Source organism: Ipomoea triloba, chromosome 1 (genome assembly GCF_003576645.1).
Source record: "Ipomoea triloba cultivar NCNSP0323 chromosome 1, ASM357664v1".
NCBI lineage: Eukaryota > Viridiplantae > Streptophyta > Magnoliopsida > Solanales > Convolvulaceae > Ipomoea > Ipomoea triloba.
In genome coordinates this window covers 35,833,373-35,859,047 of record NC_044916.1, presented here as the reverse complement: position 1 = coordinate 35,859,047, position 25,675 = coordinate 35,833,373, and the positions used below count along the sequence as shown (strand labels likewise).

Below are 25,675 nucleotides of genomic sequence, written 5' to 3'. Positions count from 1 at the left end.
TTTCATCATCATCCTCTACTAGTTAATGTTACTAATATATGTATGTATAAGATTGTGCACACGCCAATCAAATTTTTTTAATGTTAGGTTGATAAGCCTGTGTTTTGAATTATGAAAAAACTCGTTGCAGCTATTTGAATATGCGCTACGAATGAAACTCGCGTTATGATCTTAATCAGCAAATAAATATAAGGAGATAACTCAACTTAAGTTTTTTATAATTGACCGACTTAAACTAATAAAATCAATAAATAGAACAATTTCACGAAAGTCAAACTTAAAACCTTGTAATTGTCAGACTAATTTCTCATTAAAGCGTGTCCAATATCAAAATAGTGCAAAAATTGAAAATAGGAGTTTAAGATATTATAGGTCAAACTAATTAATTAGTTTGGCTTAAATTCTGTAGTCTTGATTTGATTGGGATGTATTAGTACCTAATTTGTTCATTAAAACCGCTTCGATCTACTACGCATGTTATGATAGCTTGAAATGAATTATGTATGGGAAGGCAAGTGTCGAATGCAATATGAACAAAGGGAAACTTTTAAGGGGGTATACGGATTCGCAGGATCAAGTGAAACTGGTGAATTTTATTTGGTCGGGGGAGTGATTGACAGATGAAACTTTAAAGCAAAAGCATGGTAGGAGTGTGGCTGACAACGTCGTAAGTGGGCAGTTGTCATCTTTGCATACATGTATTCATTACTCACCTTCAAAGGCCAAATCTTTTATCCCAGAATTAATTCAATCCGATAGAAAAAATTAATTACATAACTCGAGACTCTTAAGTAGAAGAATATGTATTTAAACCTCTCACGAATTAACTATCACGACTCCATCTTAAATCCTCACCCTTAATATATTATTCTGGTACTAATTGAGATCGATGCTCTTATGAACCAATGTATTCGATCAAGGGCGGACGATCCACAATGAGGCAGCTGCCCCATCCTCTTTATATATATTGTATGTATAGATTCCTTATGTATATACATAATAAATGTTTATATCTAGTGAATATACTTAAATTCAAACAACAGTTGAGTTAGCTTAGACGATGATAATGTATATTGTTTCTATCTTAAATGTCGGAGTTCAAATTAAATACAAAACTATTTTATCGAATTAATTATGTTTTATACTTTAAATATTTTTTTTAATGTATTTTGATTTTTCATCCCTAGTCAACAATATTTATAGCTCGGCTCTAAATGTTTTATTAAAAAAAAAATTTATCTCATTAGTTTTAATCTTTTGACCTCATTGGAGAAGCCCTGAATGTATTCATTACTCTCCTCATCTTCCCTACAAATGTCATGCCATTATATGTTCGAGGAAATGTAAATGTATATTCTCGAGGGAACGAGGCATGCCCCGACCCAGATCAAAACATCTAGTACATGCTGTACATTGTTACAACCAAAACAGTGGCAAAGCCAACTAAGACAAACAAGATGGAGGAGGATTAATCCTATGCTCGAATAGGTGGAGGCCATTTCGTGGAAGTGAATTGGCATGTCCAACCATTGAGATCCTCTCCATATATATAAAACTGAAAAAATGGTCCAAATACATGGGAGGACCAAAAAAACCAATACAGCAAATCAATGAAACATGTCCACATTATGTAATGGGATAAAGGTAGAAGATGACTCGGTACACGTCTTTGGCGATGTTTTTCACTAGGCCATCGATGGGCAACCAATCTTCATCGTGGTGAACGCTATTTCGGTTTCTCCATAAGTGATAAATTGTGCAAATAAGAGCAATGGTAATTGCCTTCGAACGCAAGCGTGCTCCTCCGTGCAATCTGTTGATCCACTTGATTGAGCTCTTGATTGCATTCGTGCATTTGTGAAACCCAAAATGCATCCGGACTTGATTCCAAACTTGTAATGAAAAGGGGCATTTAAAGAAGAGGTGTTGAGCCGTTTCTTTATCACCCACACACATTGAACAGTCGGTATTGATGTCAAGAAAAGCAAGTCTATCCTTTGTTGGTATCCTTTGATGAACGGCAAGCCATGTGATAAATGAAAATTTGCGGGGAATGTAAGATCTCCATACAAATCTCCATGCAAAAGCTGGTTGAGATTTCTCTCGAAGAAAGTCATAGATCTGTGAAACCTGAAACTTGTTGTTGTTCACAGAGTTATGAAGGAATTCCTTTGCATTTTGCACTCCTCCCTTGGCCAGTGAGATCTTGTCTCGGGCTTCAAAAATCTTCTTGAATAACGCAGAGTCCCTCTTATTTGGGCAGAATTCCCAAACATCATTACCATTTAGATAGACAGAATTTACCCAACGGATCCAAAGCGAGTCCCTCTTGGAGTGTATGTCCCACAAAACATTTGAGAAGAAGGATGTGTTCCAAACTTTAAAATCATGGATGCCAAGCCCTCCTTCTTCCTTTGGAAAGCAAATCTTATCCCAAGTGATTAGGGAAACTCGCCGTCCCCAAAGAAATTTTCCACAAAGAAATGCTACATGATCAATCACATTAGCAGGAAGGGGAAAATTTTGAATCCAAAAACTAATAGTACCTTGGATTACTGAAATTATGAGCTCAAGTCGTCCAGCATATGACAAGGTGCATCCCTTCCATTTTTCGATTAACCGAGTGATTGCTGTAATGAGGGGGGAAAATTGAGCAACTTTGAGCCTCTGCCCATCAAGAGGAATGCCCAGGTATTTTACCGGGAGTTGGCCTTTTGGCATTCCTGAAAAATCCAGTCTATTATCCCGGATCCCTGCTACAAAGATGTTAGATTTTTCAATGCTAACAGTTAACCCCGAAGTTTCTTCCAACTCCTTTAGAGCATTAAGGAGGATGGTGACCGATGCTGGATTTCCTTTTGAGAAAAGCATTAAGTCATCTGCAAAGGCGAGGTGTGTAATACCCAACTGGGAGCATTTCGGATGAAAGGTGAAAAGTGGGCTGTGAGCCTTAGTTTTGAGTACCCGTGAGAAGTACTCAATGCAAATGGTAAAGATGAGAGGGGATATTGGATCCCCCTGTCGCAGGCCTCTTTTCCCATCAAAATGTCCATAAAGGCAGCCATTAACTGAAATTGAGAATGATGTTGAGCTTACACATTCCATGATCCAATCAATGAATTTTGTTGGGAAGCGAAGACCCTCCAACGCCTCCTTAATGAAATCCCAATCAATGGTGTCATATGCCTTTTTGAGATCAACTTTAATCATGCATCTCGGAGAAATCCTCTTCCTGGAGTAGCCACGAATTAATTCTTGTGCAAGGAAAATGTTGTCTGACATATTTCTTCCTCCCACAAAGGCCCCTTGAGCTGGATCAATGATAGATGGTAACACATCACTCAATCTCTTTGCAAGGACTTTCGCAATTGTTTTATAGAAAACATTGCAGCAAGAGATTGGTCTAAAATCCCCCACGAATTGGGCTTGTAACTTCTTGGGAATCAATGCAACTACTGTATGATTCAATTGCTTGAGCAGAATGCCAGTTCTGAAGAATTCCATGACGGCACCGATTATTTCGTCCTTGAGAAATCTCCAATTTTTCTTGAAAAACGCTGATGAATATCCATCTGGCCCTGGTGATTTTTCATCATTAATATCAAATAAGGCCTCTTTGATTTCCGTTTCTGAAATAGGTGCCTCAAGTAAAGAATGATGATCATTATTTAAACTCGGTCCATTCAGGAAAAAATCCCGGTCACAGCTTCTACGGTCCCTTGCCTGTCCAAACAGCTGCTGGAAATGATTGACAAATAGGGCACCAACTTGGTCAATTGATGTCGTTGGCTCACCATTATGATCAAGAACAAAATTGATTGCCCCGTCCCGATGTTTCTTACGAATCAAGTCATGAAAATACTTGGACCCTTTGTCGGCATGAAGTAAGTGTTTGGTTTTTAGCTTTTGACAGAAATATAAACGTTCTGCCTCAGCCAAAAAACAAGCATGCTCCCTTAGACTCTTGAGTCTTTCACGATCCTCATCTCGGGCAGATTCAACTTCAAAATTCTGGATGAAAGCTTGGAATTTCTCATTTGCTCTCTTGGCCTTTTCAGAGATGTGCCCGAATTCCAACTTGTTCAACTCTCTAAGGGGCCTTTTGAAAGCCTTCAATCTTATAGCAAGGATATATTGCTTGGATCCCCTAACGATACTGCCCCATCTTTCCTCCAATATAGATTGAAAGTTGGGGTGAGTGATCCACATGTTAAGGAATTTGAACGGCCTATTCCCACCACCGGAATTGTTAAAAAGCTTAACAACCATTGGGCAATGATCTGAAATGCAATCAAACTTTAAGAATTCCACAAAGCAAGCAAGGCCCGAATTAAGCCATGGTATGTTAATGAGGATGCGATCCAATTTTGCTTTTACCCGCCCATTTGTCCAAGTGAACAGATTACCAGAACTGGGTGCATCGGTGAGATTGAGGTGTGCACAGCATTCCACAAAATCTCTAGTCATATAACTTGTCGGGATTTGTCCTCCTCGCTTCTCTTCTGGGTCTTTCACCACATTAAAGTCTCCCCCAATCATCCAAGGAACTGATTGAAGAGGTCCAAGGGAGATGAGTTTCTCCCATAACAATCTTCTTTCCACTACGGAATAGAGTCCATATACTGCAGAACACAAAAAGTTCTTATTTGTTATCTTGCACCGAAGAGAACAATGAATAACCTGTGGAGACACATCAAGGACGGAACAGTCCACTTTAGAGGGATTCCAAGCGAGAATGATCCTTCCTCTCTGAATAATATTGAAGTCCACAAAGCAATGCCAATTGCTAAAATGCGTTTGAAATAAAAGATCCACTTTATGGGGTGGAAGTTTGGTTTCAAGAAGTCCAAAAAACGAAATATGATGTTGCCTTACAAACTTGGCAACCCTTCCCATTTTGAGAGCCTTATTAAGCCCTCTTACGTTCCAAAATGCGAGGATCATTTGGAACCCGAGATGGGTTGCCGTCTACCACCGCCACGGGCCAATGGTTTACCCCCCACTGGCAGGGAAACAAAACGATTTCCAGCACGGCTACTTCCAGCTGTACCCTTGTCTTTTGGAGGGGATAGAAGTGCATTTTTAAAACTTGTCTTTGGTCCTGCTTTTGCCTTGCTCCTTGTACTCATCCCACTGGTATCTGGAGCATTGGGTTGCTTGCTTCTATCATCTGGTTGATCTCCTTGTTCTGCATCTAAAGATTCAGTCCCATCTAAAGAGGAAGTACCATCTCGTTCCTTACCCTCACCTGTCACGGATTGGGTATCCTCTTCGGTTTGTTTTTCAGCCTCATCTGATGAGGCATTGTCAGGCCTTTGATCCTCAATCTCTGGAATAGAATCGATATTAGACGGTAAATTAGAGCAAGGCTCTACTGCCTCCATTGCCTCAGGACAAGGCTCGGGATGCATTGATTGGCAAGGTAAATCGGTGCAAGGATTGGGATCCATTATATGTTCATGTCCATTATTAATATAGATTTGTGCCCAACAAATAAATAAGAATTGCAAATTTCTTTATGGATTATAAATGTCTCTCTTTATCACCGAACCCATCATCATCATTTGCCATAACTCCATCAACAAATTAAACTCAATTGCATTCATGAGGTTATTAATTGCAAAATGCTCCATCTATCCTCCATCATTTTGCTATGTTGATAAAGGGAAAATTTGAATACCCAAAACAGAAAAAGGCAACATGTTATGAAAGCTCGAAGGTACAAATGGAAAGACAAGGTTTCTTTTGTATCATTGCAATTAGTATCCTTCAAAACATTTGCATGCCAAAACCACTTCTTTACTTTTGTATAGCTGTAAAACACTACTATTATAATACCATGTTGTTGAGCATGGAATATTGCAATTTAATTATTAGCTTAGACTTTTAGTTGAGATAGAGTATACATTTCAATTTGGCATCAAAATTAACTCCATACCAAAGGTCATGCGTTCAAATCTCCTTAGCCCACATGTTGCTTTGAAGTCCACCAAAAAGTAATCGATCCGCACATATGAAGGGATTTGCTTGGAGCCCATCAAAATTTTGACGAATCCATCATTTACTAAACATAATCAATGTATCAAATTCATCTTTTGATAAAGCTATACCCCCAATTGATTGACTCAAACTAAAAACGTCAATAAATAACTACAACTTAATTTATTAGCTCAAACTAAAAATTAAAGGTCAATAATTGGCTACAATCTAATTGATCGGCTTAAGTTAAAACAGTTAATAAACAATTATAACCTAAGCTAATTGGTCGGCTCAAGCTAAAAACAACTACAACCTGATTAGTCGAATCAAACTAAAAATGTCAATAAACAAGTTTTAAATTTATTTCATATGAAATTAAACTTAGAATCTTATAATTACCTATCTAATTGTTTGATCAACCTAGCTATGAAGTGCGCATTATTATTAATACATATTTAATTTGATGAGTATGTATCTATCTCCCTCATTGCCGATGTAGTTTTCAGTGGTTAGAGCAAAGCAGTGAATTCCAGAGAAAATGGAACACTTGGGTACGTAGAAAACAATCAACATTAATTTGTACTCAGGAGTTCACGTGGTCTTGCCTTCCTCTGAGTAAACAAACGGCTAAGGTCAATGCATTCTTGTTGAGGTTGGTCCGTCACAGTCCGTCCATCCCCCACGTGTGACACACTGAAAGCTTTGGTTTACGGTTTACTTTGCAGTTTCTGTTTTTTTATTCACTCCATCTCTAACTTGGTTTGGAGTTTGGGCCTTTTGTATTTCTTTTTAGTTGCCAACTCCTGGGTAGTTTTAATGCTAGCTGGGCCTTTTTTTTTTTTTTTTTTTTAATTAGAGGGATATTTGTTAAATAAAAAACTTTATTTTTCTCATTCTTTCAGTATTCTGGATGGTATATGAGTGTTAACTGAGCAGTGAGTACACTTAGGAATATAAAATGACTATTGCTGGCCTAGCTTAGATGTTGCAAAAGTGTATTGATCTAGATTTTTATAGTTATCAATTCTTTTGACTCCTTTCCACTCACATAAATAAATAAATAAATAAATAAATATAAACCTTTCGTCAAAATTAAAAGTTTAAACTTACACTAAAAAATTATTAATTTAATATTTTATTATATATTATATTCAAGCTACTTTAAACTGTTTAATCGACTCAATGTTACTGTCAAATAAATCGAATTTGTTAAATTTCATTTCTCCTATTGTGAAACATGATTGATTGTTTTCTACAGAGAAAGGCAATAATCAATAAACTCCAGCCATAATCAGGTGGGATCAGTTAACATGAATTCGTTTGACTGGTCAAATAATTTAACCGACAACTTCTACAAATAAATTTAATGTACTAGAAATGAAACATAATTATTCTTCTTCTTATACAACATATGCATTAAATGTTGATTGGAACAATTTTCAGACAAAACAACACCAACCAACTGGGTAGAGGACAGTTGCATTGTTAACTTGTCTCGTCCGATCCGCATAACAAGTTGGGTAGTTGTAGTAGTGAACAGTCACTCCTTTCAATCATCTTCTTTTTAAAAAATAGAAATAAAATCTCAGATTATAAATATAAAAAATTATATTGGAATATGATTGAGGTTTTTAATTAATAGAAAAAAAATATTATTTTTTGAATGACAAAAAAGGGATAAAGTATCCTAATAATTTAAGACAATTAGTAAGTGGACCACTGACGTAACTACAAAATTAGAAGTTCAATTTTTGTAAAAGGTATATCATATTAAAGAGTTATTATTGGCTACTCTTTCAGCCGAATACGGGTTATGCAAAAGATGAAGCAAAATAAGATAGGGAATTAAAATAAGGATACACTATAGCTTTTAGTAAACAATCCTTTATCATCACCAATTTAATATGGGCCGGCATTGCACGAAAAATATACTATTGTTAACGGATATAGTCCAAACTTTATGAGGAAACATTTGGGAATTGTGGTTGGACCAAAATGACAGAAAGGATCCACAAATATATCAGCATATTTGTATTTCGGCTCAATTATATTTTTTTTTAGTACTCCTCACTCTATTACAACGTAGTATGATCTTTTTTCAACCTATCGAAACAGAAAAAGTCAATGCCACCACTGAATTTGAACTTGTGACCTCTCATTTGAGAGAGTTACAGAGATGTCATTGAACTACACGCTACTTGGCACCCAATTATAAGTCTTAGTATAGTAGATAAAATGCAGAACATACATCTATTAACAATTACAGATTCTTCAAAATGTTTGTACACCTCTCCTTATTAACAATCTAACTCTACAAATCTATCCAGTTTTTTTGACCGATTAATCCGTTAAGCCGAGCCCCAAGATGTTTGTGACCCGTAGCGGGAGCCCTTAGGCAGCGGAGTAGGCATGGCCACGAACTTGGGGACATCATCTCCGGGCATCAATATCGTCATGCTCTGCTCCTGTTTAGCCTCCGGCATCTGCAAAACAAAACCATGAACAACAAAAACACAACCTTTTCAATTTCCTCAAATTTTCAGACCTCGTTTTACATCTAAAACTACATATACATAAAGACAGCAATAATATCGCACCTTGATGGGTTTTGAAGGTGAATTATTACGAACATCAACTGATGATTGGGTACTAAGTTGAGAATCAGTAACAGTAGAAGACCCAACAAAAAGAGACCGGAGCTTTTCCCAATGGTAGCAGCAAGAGAAGAAGCCAGTTATGCAGATTAAGACGATTCCAAGAAGCCCAAGACCCAGAGGAAAAGCTATAATTGGCCTTGAATTAGAACACCCTTCATTCACCATCTCACTACTAAACTGCTCTAATTCCTCTCTACATCATCCATCTCTCATAGCATATGCTAATTTAATAATAAATACGGTCCAACTATCTGTTTAGACATATCTTTTAATTTAATATCATAGTCAACGCAAAAGATCTCACGTGTTGCTTGTGGCTCATCCATGGAATTAATCTGCGGTGAGATATAATTAGCCAAGAGTCAATATCGTAAAAAAACGACCCTTCTGGGATTTGTGATCGTTCATCACAGAAATTAGGATAGGGTTTTGCGAGAGAGTATAAGGACAGTGTAAATGCATGTAAGGACGATAAGACATGGAACCAATGGGGATCATACGCGTTGCGAATTCTACAATGGTTGAAACCGAAAAAAAAAATCAACTAATAATGCATGGCTTTGTCGGTCAATGTTTTCCACCCCTCGTGTTTCACATAAATCAACTAATCGGATCCAAGTTGTTAGTTAGAAAGGGCCTGGTTTTCAAAAAAAAAAAAAAAAAAGTTAGAAAGGGCCTACTGTGGGCCTTCAATACAATATTCCTCCAACCCACATGAGTAAAATATTTGTTTTAACTTTTTTTTTTTAAAAAAAAACCGTAAAAGGCGGGGGAAAAATAGCCATTTACCACTTTCTGATGAAAAGCTACAAATCATCGCAAAGTAATCATTATAATGTCGTAAAACATTCTTATTGCGACTACTTTGACTTCACTTTTACCTATCCCTTAATTATATGGGACGTAAAATATAAAATTTACTTTAAAAAAAATTATTAAATGCTCTTTAAAAAAATAATTACTTAACACCATATACTTTCACGTATAAAGAATTCATCGACTAAATCAACATCTTGTAGATTTTAAATTTGACTCTATAATTATCAAGCATGTTGTAAATTTTGGTATTATATATAACAAAAGCAAGAGCGGCCATAGGCAATGGTCCATGCTTGAAGGAACCCATTTATAGGAATGATCAGCCTCGGATGAAATTAAGGTTATTTGAAATTAGACTTTCATTATATAAATTTTATTGTAATTTCGACCACTTTACTCTTTTTTTTTTTTTTTTTAAATAATCTCTTCAAGTTTTATTAACAAACTAATGGAGGGAGGAAGTTGATAGTGTTTTCATGGACCATAAAGGTGTAAAATTTCAAGATAATTTTATTATTTTCTTGAAAACGAATAATTCGGAAGACAACACAAGTAGAATATCAAGATCTTGAGAAAACATAAGGGGAATGTTAAATTAAAAAAATAAAAATAAAACTTATTAAAAGCCTAATTAGGAATAACATTATATATTTTTACGCACACAAGAAGCTCAATTAAAAACTTACATGACAATTGAGTAACTACATTTAAACAAATTGAAATATACGTTTTACATTTTAACATGATATTTAGAAGATTAAAAGTACAAATTGTTTTCCAAAATTTATAAATATACTATTATTACTATACAAATCTTTTTACCTCAGCTTAAAAAACATGACGTATTTTATTATTATTTTTTTTTGGCAAAAACTTGTGTGAGACCGTCTCACCATGAGACGGCTCGGGTCGGGTCAAGATGCAAACGTAACACTTATATGCACAAATGTCATACTTATATGCTCAAATGTAATACTAATCAGGAATAAATTTTTTGTTACTTATAAGGGTAAATGTAATACTTTTAAGGGAAAATACAATACTTTTACATTTCGATTTAAAAGTATTACATTTATCCTCAAAAGTATTATATTTGCCCTTATAAGTAAGTGGCACTTGTCAACATTACTTATTATGAAAAATGTATTACTTTTTCTCTTATAAGTAACAAAAATTGTATTATTGATTAGTGTTATATTTGAGCATATAAGTATGACATTTGCATGGTGCTTTGACCCGACCCGACCCGTATCACGAACAAGGATCCATGAGACGGTCTTACCCAAGTGTGACTTTTTTTTTTTTAAACCTTCCTCACAAGATTAACTTGTTTAGAGTTGAATAACATATTCAAAATTTTTTGTAAAAACTTTTCTATAAATCAAATAATATAAATTTTGTATGGAAATTTCCTAGCAGCTTCATTGGTGCACAAAGTCACCATTCACCAACAGTGAAATGCCTAATTAATTAGCTTTTCCTTAGTTATATCCTAACTAGATCGTCGAGGAAGCAATGCATTGCTTCTCATGAATAGCGACTTATGCTTTTTGTAGCATCTTTGAATGTAATGTCAAAACATTCACATTGGATGTTGGCCACTCGAACTTTCTTTGAGGCAATAAGTGTGGGAAAAAGCATATCCTCGAGGAAGCACAACTTTACCCCAAATCATGATAAAATTATTTTTATTTCAAGCAACATTTTATTTACTTTTATTCTTTATTTAATTTCAATTGATTCAAGTATAAAGTAAAAACCTACCTAAACAAGTCGGAGGGTATATTATTCCAATACAAAGTTATTAATATATAAGGAACGAATATTGAAATATTTGTGTCGGACAATTATCAACAAGTCGGAGAGTATTAAGGAAATACAAAATTAGGGTCAAAGTCCCCTCCATTGAAAGCTAAACTAACTTTTATAGCATAGGGTAAGGATTAAGGAATCACATATTGCGATCTCGCCAGCAAGAGTATGTGGTACTTTTCTATAATTCAGTTAGGTCAATTTTACCATTATTCGTACTAGATCAACTCAAAAAGATAGAACAGTCGAAAGAATACTTCAAGAGTCATTTGTTGTTTGTAATAATATATTATTTTAGATAAGAAGTTTTGAAAAATAAAGAACATTTTCTTTGTAGGGGCCGGGCAAGATTTATCTATGTGAAGTGGTGCAATAATTGTTAACATTTGCAGACAAATGTATGATGATGACTCCATCCTCTCCTCTATCATTGAGCAATTAATTCCTTTTTGTAGCCACAGAATCTTTGCCACCTATAGCTACTTCTACTCTACAACTTCACTACTTAGAATATACTATTTTTTAAATATTAAAATACCATAATTTTGACTATATGAATGTATACCTGCCGTAGATTATACCATGCTGAGAGGCTTTTCATAATCCTGCGGATGGGGTGAAACGTGCCACAATACAACAAGAACAAACGTCCAAGGATGTCTGATGAATATGATTGAACACCTGTGTTAATTATACGGAGTAAAATAAATAAAATGATTTTTTTTTTCTGCAAATAAAATAGTTTCGTACAAATGTACAATTAAAGGAAATATAATAGTGATAATACATTTAATATTCAATAGAATTTCACCATCTGACGTAGACATAGCAATTGTTAATTTATGATTCACAAAAATTTGTGTGAAACTGTCTCACGGGTCTCAATATGTTAGACATGTCGAATATTTGATTAATGAATCAAAGATCCGACCTATTAATCAAATATTTGACTCATTAATTAACGATCTGATCCGTGTCACAGATTGAGACCCGTAAAACGGTCTCACACAAGTGTTACCCTTTATGATTACGTTTTTGTTTTATTTTATTTACTTGATTTTGTGCCAATGATCTTGTGATCTAGTGGCACGAAGACACTCTTTCAAATAAGAGGTCATACTTCAAGCCTTAGCGATAAACTAAAATAACGATAAAGTCAAATTTGAAATTCATAACAGCTAATTAATTGAAATAGAGGAAATACTACTACTTGTTTAGCCCTACTTTTTTATGCCACTTTTATGTGAAGGGTAACAAGATGTTAGTCGGCCATTTTGAAACAATTACAGGTGGTATTGTCACAATATTTGAAGAATCATTTGAAATATTAACTCCTAAAACTTATCATTAGATTTTCTAAAAATTTGAAGAAAATCAATCTATTCTAATCGTGCTTTTTGCATTTTGCCCAAATACATGGAACGTATGTATACAAAATGAAAAGTAGGGTAGCTCGTTGATCATATAAAGTTCGAAACAAATTATGATATTAAAAAAGAACATAAAATGCTGAAAGATCGAAATAATAGAATATAATTCACATATTTGGAGCTAATTAATATTACAAAATATTAGAAAAATTCACTACAAATTTTAAATTCAAATTAAATCTCCTTGGACAAGATTTAGAATCTATCTCACAACACATATCCACCCCGTCCCCATCCAACTTTTCCCTTTCTGATATACACTTGAATTAGCATAATTTTTTTTTTGCTTTCAAAAAAAAATAAAATTAGCATAATTTATTCATTATATTAGTTACTAGCTACAGGCACCTTCCTCCATATCCTGCGTTTTTGAACAGTTGTTGCTTTATGTCTTCTTCACTCAAAATTTCTCTGTGCTCCATTGCCTATTGATCACAAGGGGAAAACAATTGAATTTAGAACATCATCGAATCTTTGGGAAATGGGACGACAAAAGTACCATGTTTTTGTGTGTGTGTGTGTATATACGATGTTGTACCTCAGTGCAAGAAGCTTGCATTGCGAACTCATTGAAACAGCTAATCACACACTGTTGAATCTCCAGGCCAAAACTCTCGAGTGTATTCACTGTTGATAGTAAAAGGCTGGGCTTTCCTGCACAGCAAATCTCGATCTTTGTATCGCTTTCTCCTCTCCTCTGCACATCAAACTGCAAAAGGCACATCAAAGGAGGAATCACTGCATGCCCAAAACTGTACTGTTACGTTCAAAATTATACTATTACAAGGTAAGTACAACCAAATTGGTCAAATTGTTAATTTGGTAAACACAAGGTTTCAAATTCAACTTCTAATAAGAGTGGTCTGTTAATTTTTTTTTTTATTTGAATTGATTAGCTCTTGACAACCTAGACTGGTTTACCCCCTCTTTGTACTGGTCCGGCTAGATCGAATTACAAGTTTGGGCTTACTCAGAGAACATCATTGGATAATAGTTATGAGTTTTTCTCGTGGCTTAAAAAGAGAGATTATTTTGTCAAATGGGGAGTAAATTTAAGCATACCTTAGGTGAATTTCTGACCAACATTTCATTGGGTTTCACATCCTTGAAGATGGTGTTCTGGCTCAGCTGATTCTGCCCCATCTCCATTTCTCCTTGCAAATTCTTGATTTTCTCTAGTAGCTCCTTCATGTAATCTATTGTGTCCCCTAGTATAGATGTCCTGTCCATCTGTCAATAAAAAATAATTAAAACCTTAATAAAGGGATGTAGAGGCCACCCTAGAAATTTCACAATTTTTGACCACTACTCTAAAGTTATCAAAATTTTAAGGTTTTTAATTTAAAAAATGTATGAAAAATTGTGAGATTTTCACTATAGTTGTAGAAAGGGGAGCAGGGAAAAGTTTGAAGCTATGAATTGCATGGGGTGATGGGACTACATAGAACATAAAATAGAAGATGGAATCAGGTAGTCAATGTAAAAGAATAAAAGGGTTAAAATGTAATAACCAAAGAAAGTTGGGGTACTAACTCTGCTAATCTTTGGAACAACTGATCTAAGCATGGAGAGTCTGTCATTAAGCCTTTTCCTTCTTCTCCTCTCAGCCATCAGATTCTTCGAAGGCTGGCCATGGGGGTTCCTCACTTTGCTCCTCTTCTCCGGCCACATCCGGCCGTCGCTCGGCCCTTCACCGCCGCAAGATTGATGATGCACCGCCTCCACTTTACACCCGATCTCCATGGCCTCCAAGTTTTGTTGATGATGAAAGCAATTAGTAACCTCATCCAAGATTGCCGACAAATCTTCCTGGCCGGAACGGAATGCGGCGGCGGGCGGCGGCGGCGGCGTGTCGATCTTGGTGTTGGAGGAGTCCGCCGTGAGCGGCGGAGATAGTTCATCTCCGAAGGGCAGTGGGGTGTAGAACTCACCGTCAAAGGAGTAGCAGCTCATAAGGGTATAACGGTCAAACGGCGGGAAATTTGAGCAGCCATGATCAAAGGAAGCTGTGATAGAAGAAGATGGAAGGGGTGATGGGTTTTTCCCTACATAATCAAGATCGATGATATTGCCACTAATAACATTGTAATTGTTGCAGTAAACCTCATCATCATTATGGACAATATTCATTCCCACAGGGAAACAGCTTTCAGCTGTTTCCCATGAATCATCACTTCTCAAAGAAAGTAATTCTTCCAAGAAACCACTTTCATAGTACTCCATCTGTGTGTTTTTTGTGTTTGAGTGTGTGTGTGTGTGTCTCCTTTTCCTGTTCTTTGAAAATTTTAAGGAAAAGAAAGCCTTGATTGGTGCACCGTGTGGAGGAGGGAATTGAATACTTATATAGGGTACACAAAATTGGAGGGCAATGGGATATGTCTTCTAATTATTATTTAATAACATTGATTAAGGCAATTAATAATATAAATTTAGGCACAGTGACTTGAATGCTTTTTACATTAGCGAACTAATGCATAATGCTTACAATGAATTGCGTGGCTGTTAAGTCTCATCCTGAATCCTTACTCACAATCTATCACCTTAATATAAATTAAGGGCAAAAATTTGTAGGAAACCGTCTCACGGATTGAGACCCGTGAGACGGTCTTACATAAGTGTTACCTTAATTTAAGATGTTCGTGTGGACCTTTGTAATTAGCAAGGTATTCTAGTCAAATTTCATGATCAAAAGGCCAATGTTTGACTCTTATCATTGCTAGAAATTTTATATAGACATATATTCATCATTTTCTGAGTAATTGATTATTAATTAAATAGTATGTGATTTCTTCTAAAAAAATTAAATAGTATGTATGTGTAGGGTTAATATATACATGACCGATAGAAATATGTTCATAGGTAAACAAAAAGGAACCCAAAATTTATATTGAAATGTTTAAAGAAAAGGTATCATGTTCATCATGTGTGAACAAGACAATAATATGTAGTAGGAGTGAACGGACCATTTCTCCATTTCACTTGCATCCAACTAGCTGCCTGGCATCTGCTGCGAGTCCGAGTAAGGAAAAGAACAGATACAAATAATGGAATTCTTATTTAAAATTCTTTTTTATGACAATGAAAATTTGTGATTACTGTTTGAGAGTGTGCAGTAAATAAATATCGTTTTTGTGTAATGGAGTTGATGTGTGATTTGTTTGAAATCTTTTGGTTTATAATTTTGTTGTTTAAATTGTTTTAATCCTTGGGTGTGAATGTGTGATTGCATAGCAAGGCGATTCATGTCTTTTTCACCGAAATCTGCAGTATCAAATGGAGTTAATTTTTAATTTGGAATAGTCTGAAAACTTTGACCCACATTTCTGTCTCAACCGAAAAGGACCGAGGTAGCATCATAGGCTGCGTCAGGTTGTTTGTATGCACACACTCCTATTCAACTAATTGCCCTTCAACAACATAGATCAAGAAATGAGATTTAGGATCGCGAGGTTAGCCTACTGGTTCGTCGCCTTATTTGAAGTCACAATTGAAGGTGATAATGTAGGGGTGCGTACATAAAGATTAAAGTGTGATCTATGAGCTGATTGTATGACTTGTGATTTACTTCTACAGTGGGTTTCAACTAGACAGACGAATTGATGACTTTTGGGATATACTCTAATATTTTGTTTGCATTATATGCACGCAAAAAAGAAAACAAGTTCTATTGCATTTACTCCCTATTTCTACTCTCTCACTTTTATTTCCTAATGTAACAATTGATGATTAGTTATCTTCATCATGTGGATTACAATGAAATCGTAAATTTTGTAAGCGGAAGGCGTTTGGTTCACGGAATGTTAGATTACCTTAGGGAATGTTAGATTGCTGGGAATATTAGATAACTGGGAATGTTAGATTCCTGTGTTTGGTTTAAAATTGAAGTAAGTAAATAAGACAACGGAAATAAGATAAATTGATTAAAATGCTAAAAGCTCGGAATAAGATAAGGGAATGTGAGATTACCTAAGAAATCGGGGTGTATCTCACATTCCCTTCCAATAGCTAAAAACTTCATCAGAAAGTTATGTTATATTCCCTGAGAATCTTACATAACTTAACCAAACATGGAAATCTTATATTACCAAGCAAATATAACCTTAGTTATCTTATATAACTTGAACCAAACGCCCCCTAAAAGTTAGGAATAATATTTCCCAAGAAAACACACTAATCAAAGTAGAAATATACAACGAATCCTATTTATCTTTATAAAAAAAAAAAAATTAATGTGTTAAAAATGTCACAAAACGAACAGGCCAGGCAGTGTCGATCTAACCCAATATTGGTGTGGGGAATTTTTGGCAATAGAACAAATGAGTTTGGTGTATGCTTTGTACTGTCGTCTGTTTTTATTGTAGTAATTTATATCAATTAAGATGCACCATATGTACCTTTGTCAAAAAATCTCATTTGAAAATTTTGAATAATCGCTTTAATTAGTTTAATCTAATCTATTTAATTAACTTTTCATCCCAGAGAGTTTATTATTAAATTAAATTAGCTAATTAAAATTTTCATCACCTTTTGTCCTAGAAGACAAAATCAGGACGACAGTACCTAATATTTATACTACAGTAGTTATTAACGTTGTAACGTCGATCCATATGCTTCTGAATCTGTAGTATTCTAATGAATTCAGTTTGGCAGATGTTATCTGTCTTATCCACTTGAAGAATATACTATGCTCAGATCAACTGCAAATTCTATAACTGCACTTTTGTTGCCAAAGAACTTCTCCTCAACCGGCATAATTGTGCCTCTTTTAAATGGAATGTCACAGGTTTGAACTCCTTGGGCTGTTAGCAGATTTTGTTTATTTTATTTTATGTTCCTTTATTTTTTCTTTTATACTTGTGTAACAGTCAGCGACACATTTTGATGACATGATATTAACTCGGATTTTTAAGCCACCATCAACTCGTGACATGCTCTGATACCAATTGTTAGATCAAACTCTTACCACTATGCAAAAACATGTAGCTAGTAGTGAAGTTCACAACTTTATTTCTTTATACTTATGCAACAACTGATGCTACATTTCGATGGCAAAATACTGGATTCGGCCTTCCAATCCAATATGGTTGAAATTCAAAGTTGTATTATAACACTTTAATATATTCTTTAAAAAAATTGATGTATAAAATTATGAACATTTAGAAGTCATGAATGATTTAGGTCAAAGAATAAGAATGAAAACCGCAAAAGTAAATCTAATTAGGACCACCAATATATGTAAGAAACTATATACGACGGATCGGTGAATATGAATCATATCCTTTGCCAGCTTAACGTTTGGTAATTTAGTAATAATTTACATAAGCGTATACGTATGCATGCATAAATTAGACAGGGGATGAATGTCTGTCCAAAGATATATACTACGGAGTATCTATTTCTATAAATACATATCTGCCAGCATACGTATGTCATATATATTAAAAATAATTTTTTTGATTTATATTTGTAATAACCTTTTTGCATCCAATGCTAATGAATGGAAATCAAATTAGTTATACCAACTGTAAAATAATAAAGATTGGAATATTTTTTTGAGTCTAGAAGGCGAGATTTTAAGGTTGGACTGGTGCTGGTAGTTTGGTTACCTATTTTTTCGGCCCAACAAAGCATCTGGAAAGATATAAATAGGCTAGAATTTTACTTATTGCTCATGGTGAGACTCGACCCCGTATAATTATTTTCAATCTCAACTAAAAGCCTAAACTTATAGTTGGACTGCACATTTATGTTTATATTATATTTTATGCTCACACGCCCCTTTTTTATGGGCTCCAAGTAACACGTGGACCATACTTTTTTCATGGCCCTGATACCAAATTGAAGCATGTGCTCCATCTCAACTAAAAGCCTAAGCTTATAATTGGATTGCACATTTATGTTTATATTATATTTTATGGTCACAGTTACTATTCTTTTGATTTTGTCGATCAATTTCTTCAAGGGCGATAATTAACAATTCGTGTATGCCATAATTAATCCATTAATATATAATTATACGCAATCACATTGTTTAAAATCATTACATCGCTTTGCACGTGGATTGCACGCATCTCCCATAGCCGTCGAACGAAGAATAATACTAAAACAAGCAAAAAAAATTGGTTGGCTGTTTTTACTACTTTTCTGGAATTATTGGTATGTTATTGGCGTATTGCTCTTTCAATTCTTCCCTGGAATGATCTTCCAGATTTTAATCCAACCACCATATAGAAGTAAACAAAAGTGTATATCTATAATATAATATATTATTATAATATAATTTCTGCCACTCGTCAGTAAGGTTAGTATTTAGTATTTACGTGTATCATTCCCATTCACATAATATAATATTTTGAGATTTGTATATTATTAAAGTCAGAATTCACATGGATCATTATATTCATTAACATATTCCACCCTAGATATAATAACATTAGAAAAATATTATAGAAGTTGAATTGTATAATTTGTAAATAATTACTCCGGTACTATATAGCTGTAATTTTATGGTATTCTTATGATTTTTTACCCAAAAGAAAGTTTGACACAAAGGTTATGTTTGGTAACATATAGTTAGTTTGTCAGTCAATTTTAACTTATTTGACTATCATTAGTCGTTTGAGTTGGTTAATAAACAATCAATATGTGTTTGATTAATTAGCTTTATGTAACAGTTTATTGCTCCAAAATGTTAAAATTCAAAAAGATGTTCAAAGCAGTTTTTTCGATAAACTTTTTTGAAAAATTCATTTTGTATATAATCAGTTATCAGCTAACAATTAATTTACCAAACACTTTTCTACAATCAACTACTGGTTAAACTCAATAACCTAATCAGCTAATAACTATTTACCAAACACCCCAAAATTTTTTGGCATGGCACATTATGATGATAATAATTTTTATTTTATTTTATTTTTTAAAAAAAGAGGAGCTATGGGAGCTAGTTGATGTATTATAAAACCAGCGGCCGGTTAATTCTTTCCCTTTCAAGAATACAACGTTTGCAGCCCACAAGATTACCTTGAAACCATTGTTTCTCTGCTAGCTTTTGTTGTCTCCTAGTACATTGTCTCCTAGCTACGACGACCACCCAAAGCTGACCTTTAAACTGCTGCGTGGAGCTACAGATATATAACAGCATTATATTATATGGGTATATAAATATAACTATAACTAAACCACCAAAAAGTATTAGTGTACTATGGTAGGGCTAATTTACCTTAATTACTCTGTAATACACAAAATAAGGGCTAACTGGAAATGGTAATAGAAAACCTATGAGTGTGCAAGGGTACTCATTGTCATCTTTCTCTTTTCTGACAAACACTTGGCTGTGTACCACTGCAAGAACTAGGAAGTCACATGTAATCAACAACTAACTACTAACTAAAAGAATATGAAAATATACATGTTTATAAATTAATTAGAAGAAGCTTTACAGTAGTGGTTGAGTTCTCAGTTCAATGATGAATTCCTTCTTTTACTTATGACAATCTAGGGTATCGGCCTTTTGTCCGTGTCTTATATGGATCAAAATACAAGAAATACAAAAATTAACCAATCAACTTGCGGCAGTTGCAATATTAATATACCCATTTTAAATAATCAAGTAATTACCACTATGCCAAAACTAACAACCAGTAATGAACTAGTAACTTTATTTATTTAATTTTAATATTTGTGAAGTAGTTTTGTTAGGATGTTGAACTCGACCCTCTAAGCTTTTTGCTCAAAAAAATTACAAGGTTGAAGTTCGAACATTGTAAAGGATGCCCCACATTTGCGTGTATGTTGCTCAGACCGAATCTGAATTAGTATCACAAGGATGATGATGATACCAATGTCATATATATTTTTTAAAATTGAATATCAAGTTTTTTTTTTTTTTTTGGACACTGTGATAATAGAAAATTATTAATTATACATTTGAAAGTATATATTCTAATTAGTTTATCATGAAATAGATAAAAGGAAAAAGAAAAAAAAGAGTGGGGCATTTACCTCTTTTTTTTTTTTTTTGAATACTACTAACTCTATTGCAGTATCTGTTCATAATTACTAAGGTTAGTATTACCTCTACTGAGAGGTGAACCCATCACCTCCCGTATAAAGGGAAGGGTTTGATGCCACTAGACCACAAGGTCCTTAGCATTTACCTCTTTTTAGTTAAAGTAATTATTAATATATATATCATTAGTGTGGGAGCGCATGAAGAATAGGTTTAACCGGTAGGCTGTCCTACGACTTGGGATAATAAAAACTAATGATATATATATTAATAATTACTTTAACTAAAAAGAGGTAAAATTATGTGTTTGGAACAGAAACTTCATAAAAAGGCTGGATGGCCTGACTGCTATACAACTCTAACTTAAAACAGTAAAGATCTGTGATCTGTGAAGCTGTCAAATTAACGACACTCTTAGACTAATTGCTCATTAATTATAAAATAATTGCTACTTGTTAATGTTTATATCTTATAAATATATACACGGAATGTATATGCACTGTAACATATTGATGTCAGAAATTGTGATTTTGAACACTAAAATCCAGCTGGGGTATGTGGCCTATGTTCGTCCATATATACATGACTGCATGGTGATCCCATTCCACAAAATTATTTTGATGGGACTATTTTTCACATACAAGTGGACGAATATTAATCTTGAGACGTTTTATATCTATAGATAGAGTCTCACATTTATGTCATTAGATTAAACTACAATATTCAATTCTTAGCAAGTTATGATTTTCAAAAAAAAAAAAAAAACAGCAAGTTATGGTTTTGATGGTAAAAAATCCATAAGATATTAAATTATACTTCGAAAACCTCAAAGTGCATGTACTCCATGTGACAAAAATCTTTAGTTATGGGTCCGAACCTAACTAGAAGCTTATGTTATGTAATCCCGCTTCAATCCTCTCCATTTGTTTATATCAAAGTTATTGTATCATTTCCCCTTTATTTAATACTCTATAATTTATTTTGATCGATGGCCAAGCCTTACATAAGTATAAAGAAATAAAGTACGGTTATACATTTAGTAGCGCTTAATCCTAATAATTAGTATCTTAAATAAATAAAATTATATTTTTATAACTATTATTTATGACTATACATTATTCTAATAAATAGTTTATAATTTATTTATAAATTATTGACTTAAATAAATTAGTATGAATTTTAAAATCCATAAAGCATAATCTTAATAATATAATTATTGTCTTCATTCAAAAAAATTCATAAGCATTCGAAAAGACATATGTATTTGTGTGTTTTATTCATTTGAGAATGTAGAAGTTTTATTAATCCATCCAGATTTCAATTCAGCAAATGGTTTTCTTGCCTACAACCTAGGATGGTAAACTAGTACACAGTTTTCTTGGAGGCGTGATTGGATCGGAGATTTTGTATTTTAGTTTGAAATTTCTTTTTTTTTTTTTTTTTTTGGATCCTGAAAAGGACAAGGATGGACATATATTAAGGGAAGAAAAGCTGTGGAGTGGAAGAAATCCAGGGTACGACGTAGGATCATATGATTTGCTCTTAATTCTTAAATACAATTAGAAGACAACTGATACAACTAGCTGTCCGCTTGCTTATAATTAATTTCCCTAATTCCTTTACAATTATAATATTAATTGTTAACGAATATTTTCAATGCATATCATCAATAGTCCAAGACTATTGCAATTCACAAAACGTCTTCAATTATACCAGTTTGGTTGGTATGAGTAGTCGTGCACTCTTATCCTTTAAGAGAGGTTATGATTTCGAATCTCCTCTCGTATGGAAAAATCAATTTGGGTGCTTAACTACTCAGAACACCTCGTGGTCGTCTCACAAAAAACAAGGTCTTCAATTAAGTTTTTTAATTTTAGGCCAAAAATTCTGATGATAAATTGGCAACAATTTTCTTCCAATACCTTTTAATTTTACTTACTAACATGTCCAAAGTTATAATTAGTACATAAGTATAATTTTATTTACATGTACTTATTTAGCAATCACTATCATGTATCAAATTTACAGAGTAATAAAAAAGTTAAATTTGGCCATTAGGGTTTGATCTCTACCCAACACTCATTAATTTTGCGTTTCAATATTCTTTTTGGGGGTCGCTTTAAAGGATTTGATTATAGCGTAGTGTAAACACATGCAAAATCGTATCCCACTTGTTGCCCTGTGTGTACGTGTATTCGATCTTGTGGTCCTTGGGGATCTCAATCAATTCGTAATGAGGACTATAATTTGAAGTTCATTTAATCCAACTTGCATTGGCCTATGGATCCAACTTGTATATTCCTTTTTAAATTATTATTAGCACCAAGTTTCCTAATTTCACCGAACTAATCGTGCTCCTAAAACTCTAAAAAACGATAAGTCATGAGACTCAACCAATTCCAAATTTCTAACGTAGCATGTAAATTTTTTTTTGTGCACAAGACATCCTTTCCAGTTTCCACGTTGATTGTTAAGGCTTCAATGGCCCTCTAGATTCCTAACGGAATTTGAACCGCCGCTCTATCGCTTTAAGTGAAATTATATGTTGATTGGTTTTTCAATTGAGCAATCTCCGGGGCTCAATTTGTATATTCTAACAATATACGCGGTTTATGGTTGGTTAAATAGTTGGAAACCTGCATTCTAATAGTAAGTATATACGTGTGTGTGTATGCACCAAAACTTTGAAAACTTTAAAATTCCTAGCTAGAAAGTGGAGTTGCGAAAGCGACTTAAGGTGGTTGCTGTTTGTTTGATCGTGTTGATTCTGGACAAACAAATCCTCTAAACATGCCCTTCACCGCTGGTCCATCATTAATAACAAATTAATGATATTAAAATTTCAATTAAATTAATCCTCTAAATGAACAATAACTAACACTTGCTTATAAAAGACGAAATTTGTGGCTCCAAGACCTCATATATACCTGGCCCAACAATATAGTAAAGAGATAAATTAGGGTGACTCAACGGTCTATTAGGAGAGGAAATTAGTGTCTGGTGCCACACCACATTCGTGTAACTTCATATTGTGACTAGTAGAGCTTGATCTTGTATATTTGCTCGCAATTAACTACTCTAGAATTACTAAAGACCTTATGGTCTAGCGGCACCTGATTTACACTCCCATGTGGTAGGAAGTGGGTTCGAGCCTTCGATCCTTAATGGAGGCGACAGTTGATTCTGATCTTTGTGAGTCAGTAGTACTAAAAAAAACTTTCTGTGCGGGCAACAATAACTAACTCTAGTCACTATGGTTGAACGCTAAACCTAGACAGTGTGTGGTCGTCCTTGATGCACGTACATAAAATCAGGATAAAGAATCGCCGTTAGTTGGTCTCCTAGGAAATGTACAATTGTAACCCACAAAATATGGTAAGGAAATCCAAGGACCAACCACCGTATTATTTTGAGAAGCTCAACACAGAAAAAGCGTCGTTCTAAATGAGCTTAGGTTGTCGGCTGTTCCACAGTCCTACGACAATGAAATCTACACTCGGTCCTGCCCTTTTGAAGGTTAGCTACATTGTGCAATTTGCATGCGCTTGGAGCGCCAATGATGCCATAGTTAGTGCGGTTTGATTGAGACTGCCACCCCCCAATTGCTTATTCAAATTAAAATTATTATTTTCAAAATGGATTATTGTACCAACAACCCTAGAGTTTGTTTGTTCTTGTTCTGAAGTCTAAATTGATGGCATAGGGAGGTAAATTGTTAGATGCGTTTTAGTGGTTTACGTGTATATTAATATAATGTCCTTATATAGCACGGCAAATTCCATACAACTTGCCTTTGGTCATACGGGAAGGAAACCCTGAACTTTATAGTTCAATCAAAGCAAAACTACATAGAACATTACAGAGTGAGTACGTGAGTGTGTATGTATAGATAATTGTTGGGTTGGGTAGTGACCGGTGAAGGGCCAAATCGAATATCATGTGGTTGGGGTGATTGTTAAGCCTATCATTATTTTGCCTCCTGTTTTGGTGATATAAAAAAATAAAGTTGTGATTTCGCTACGAGTTATATCTTTTGACGTAGTAGTAGTAAGCATTAGTTTGAGCCTAACAATAATGAAATTGGCTGTTTATATGGTAGTTGGAGACAACACTTACAAACACTTAGAATAATGTTCACATTGAGCTCCCAATTTGCCGCAAAATAAACACAGACTTAATTACATTGGTCTAACCTAAGAAAATCAGATTCTTTGTTGGCAGTGTTCACACTGTAATTTAGCCATGCTTTGAAAAACCCTAGCATTCTCCTCCCACGACAATATGTCCTCTTTTGACCGTGGAATCATCCTTCCTGTAAGATAGGAGAAGCATCTTTGAGCGAGTGCATTACGCCATTTTGCAGTCAAATCACAATAGGGGACCATTTGGAAAATTATACCAAGCTCAAATTATTAATTAAAGACAGTACGATTATTAATTAAAGAAAGTACGTAGTTGATTAATTAAGAACTTCAGTGGAACAAATTAAAGCCAATAATTAAAAGCAAAAATGTTGTTATATTTGAAAATTTTAGGTTGTGTTTATTTCAATTATCTAGTTTTCATTTCTTCAAGAGAAAATGATATTTTTAGAGCTTAAATTATTGAAAAATAACTAACTCAACCCTGAATTTATAGTGTAGTCACTTTTAGTCATCGAGTTTTGCTCAAAATCTAAGTTGTAGTTGTACGGAACAGAGGTCGTGTCATCCGTTTGGAACTGCAGTTGTGTTGAACGGATGAACGGCCTCTGCTCCGCGCAACTGCAGTTTCCTTTCAACACAACTGCAATATCTATTCAACACAACTGCAATATCAGCCATGATCATGGTCCACATTGCATTAATTTTCGTTTATATATAACCTTAACAATACATTTATAGAATTTCTTTCTATAGCACACATGATTTACGTTGCTTCACTCCTCTACGCTCCAACATATGTCTTCTTCTAATAAAATATAAGAA

The 25,675-nt window shown here is 34.3% G+C and overlaps 2 protein-coding genes across 2 annotated transcripts; both read right to left on the bottom strand.

Moving 5' to 3' along the window:
* Nucleotides 1-7,985: 7,985 nt before the first annotated feature.
* On the bottom strand, nucleotides 7,986-8,863 carry LOC115996142 (uncharacterized protein At5g65660-like). The gene is made up of 2 exons (XM_031235287.1): nucleotides 8,577-8,863; nucleotides 7,986-8,462 (listed from the first exon to the last, which is right to left on the bottom strand). The coding sequence occupies exons 1-2, from the start codon at nucleotides 8,799-8,801 to the stop codon at nucleotides 8,328-8,330; spliced, it is 360 nt and encodes a 119-aa protein (XP_031091147.1). The 5' UTR covers nucleotides 8,802-8,863; the 3' UTR covers nucleotides 7,986-8,327.
* Nucleotides 8,864-12,784: 3,921 nt separating this feature from the next.
* LOC115997331 (transcription factor bHLH93-like) lies at nucleotides 12,785-15,003 on the bottom strand. Its single transcript, XM_031236878.1, has 4 exons — nucleotides 14,231-15,003; nucleotides 13,760-13,927; nucleotides 13,236-13,406; nucleotides 12,785-13,122 (listed from the first exon to the last, which is right to left on the bottom strand). Exons 1-4 carry the CDS (start codon nucleotides 14,918-14,920, stop codon nucleotides 13,036-13,038), a joined length of 1,116 nt encoding a protein of 371 aa, XP_031092738.1. The 5' UTR covers nucleotides 14,921-15,003; the 3' UTR covers nucleotides 12,785-13,035.
* Nucleotides 15,004-25,675: the final 10,672 nt, after the last annotated feature.

Coding starts and splice junctions, on each gene's coding strand:
- LOC115996142 (XM_031235287.1), bottom strand. CDS start 8,801: ATGGTGAATGAAGGGTGTTCTAATTCAAGGCCAATTATAGCTTTTCCT. Junction 8,463..8,576: donor CACCTTCAAAACCCATCAAG/GTGCGATATTAT, acceptor TTTGTTTTGCAG/ATGCCGGAGGCTAAACAGGA.
- LOC115997331 (XM_031236878.1), bottom strand. CDS start 14,920: ATGGAGTACTATGAAAGTGGTTTCTTGGAAGAATTACTTTCTTTGAGA. Junction 13,928..14,230: donor TTGTTCCAAAGATTAGCAGA/GTTAGTACCCCA, acceptor TTTTATTGACAG/ATGGACAGGACATCTATACT. Junction 13,123..13,235: donor TGCAAGCTTCTTGCACTGAG/GTACAACATCGT, acceptor TGTGATCAATAG/GCAATGGAGCACAGAGAAAT.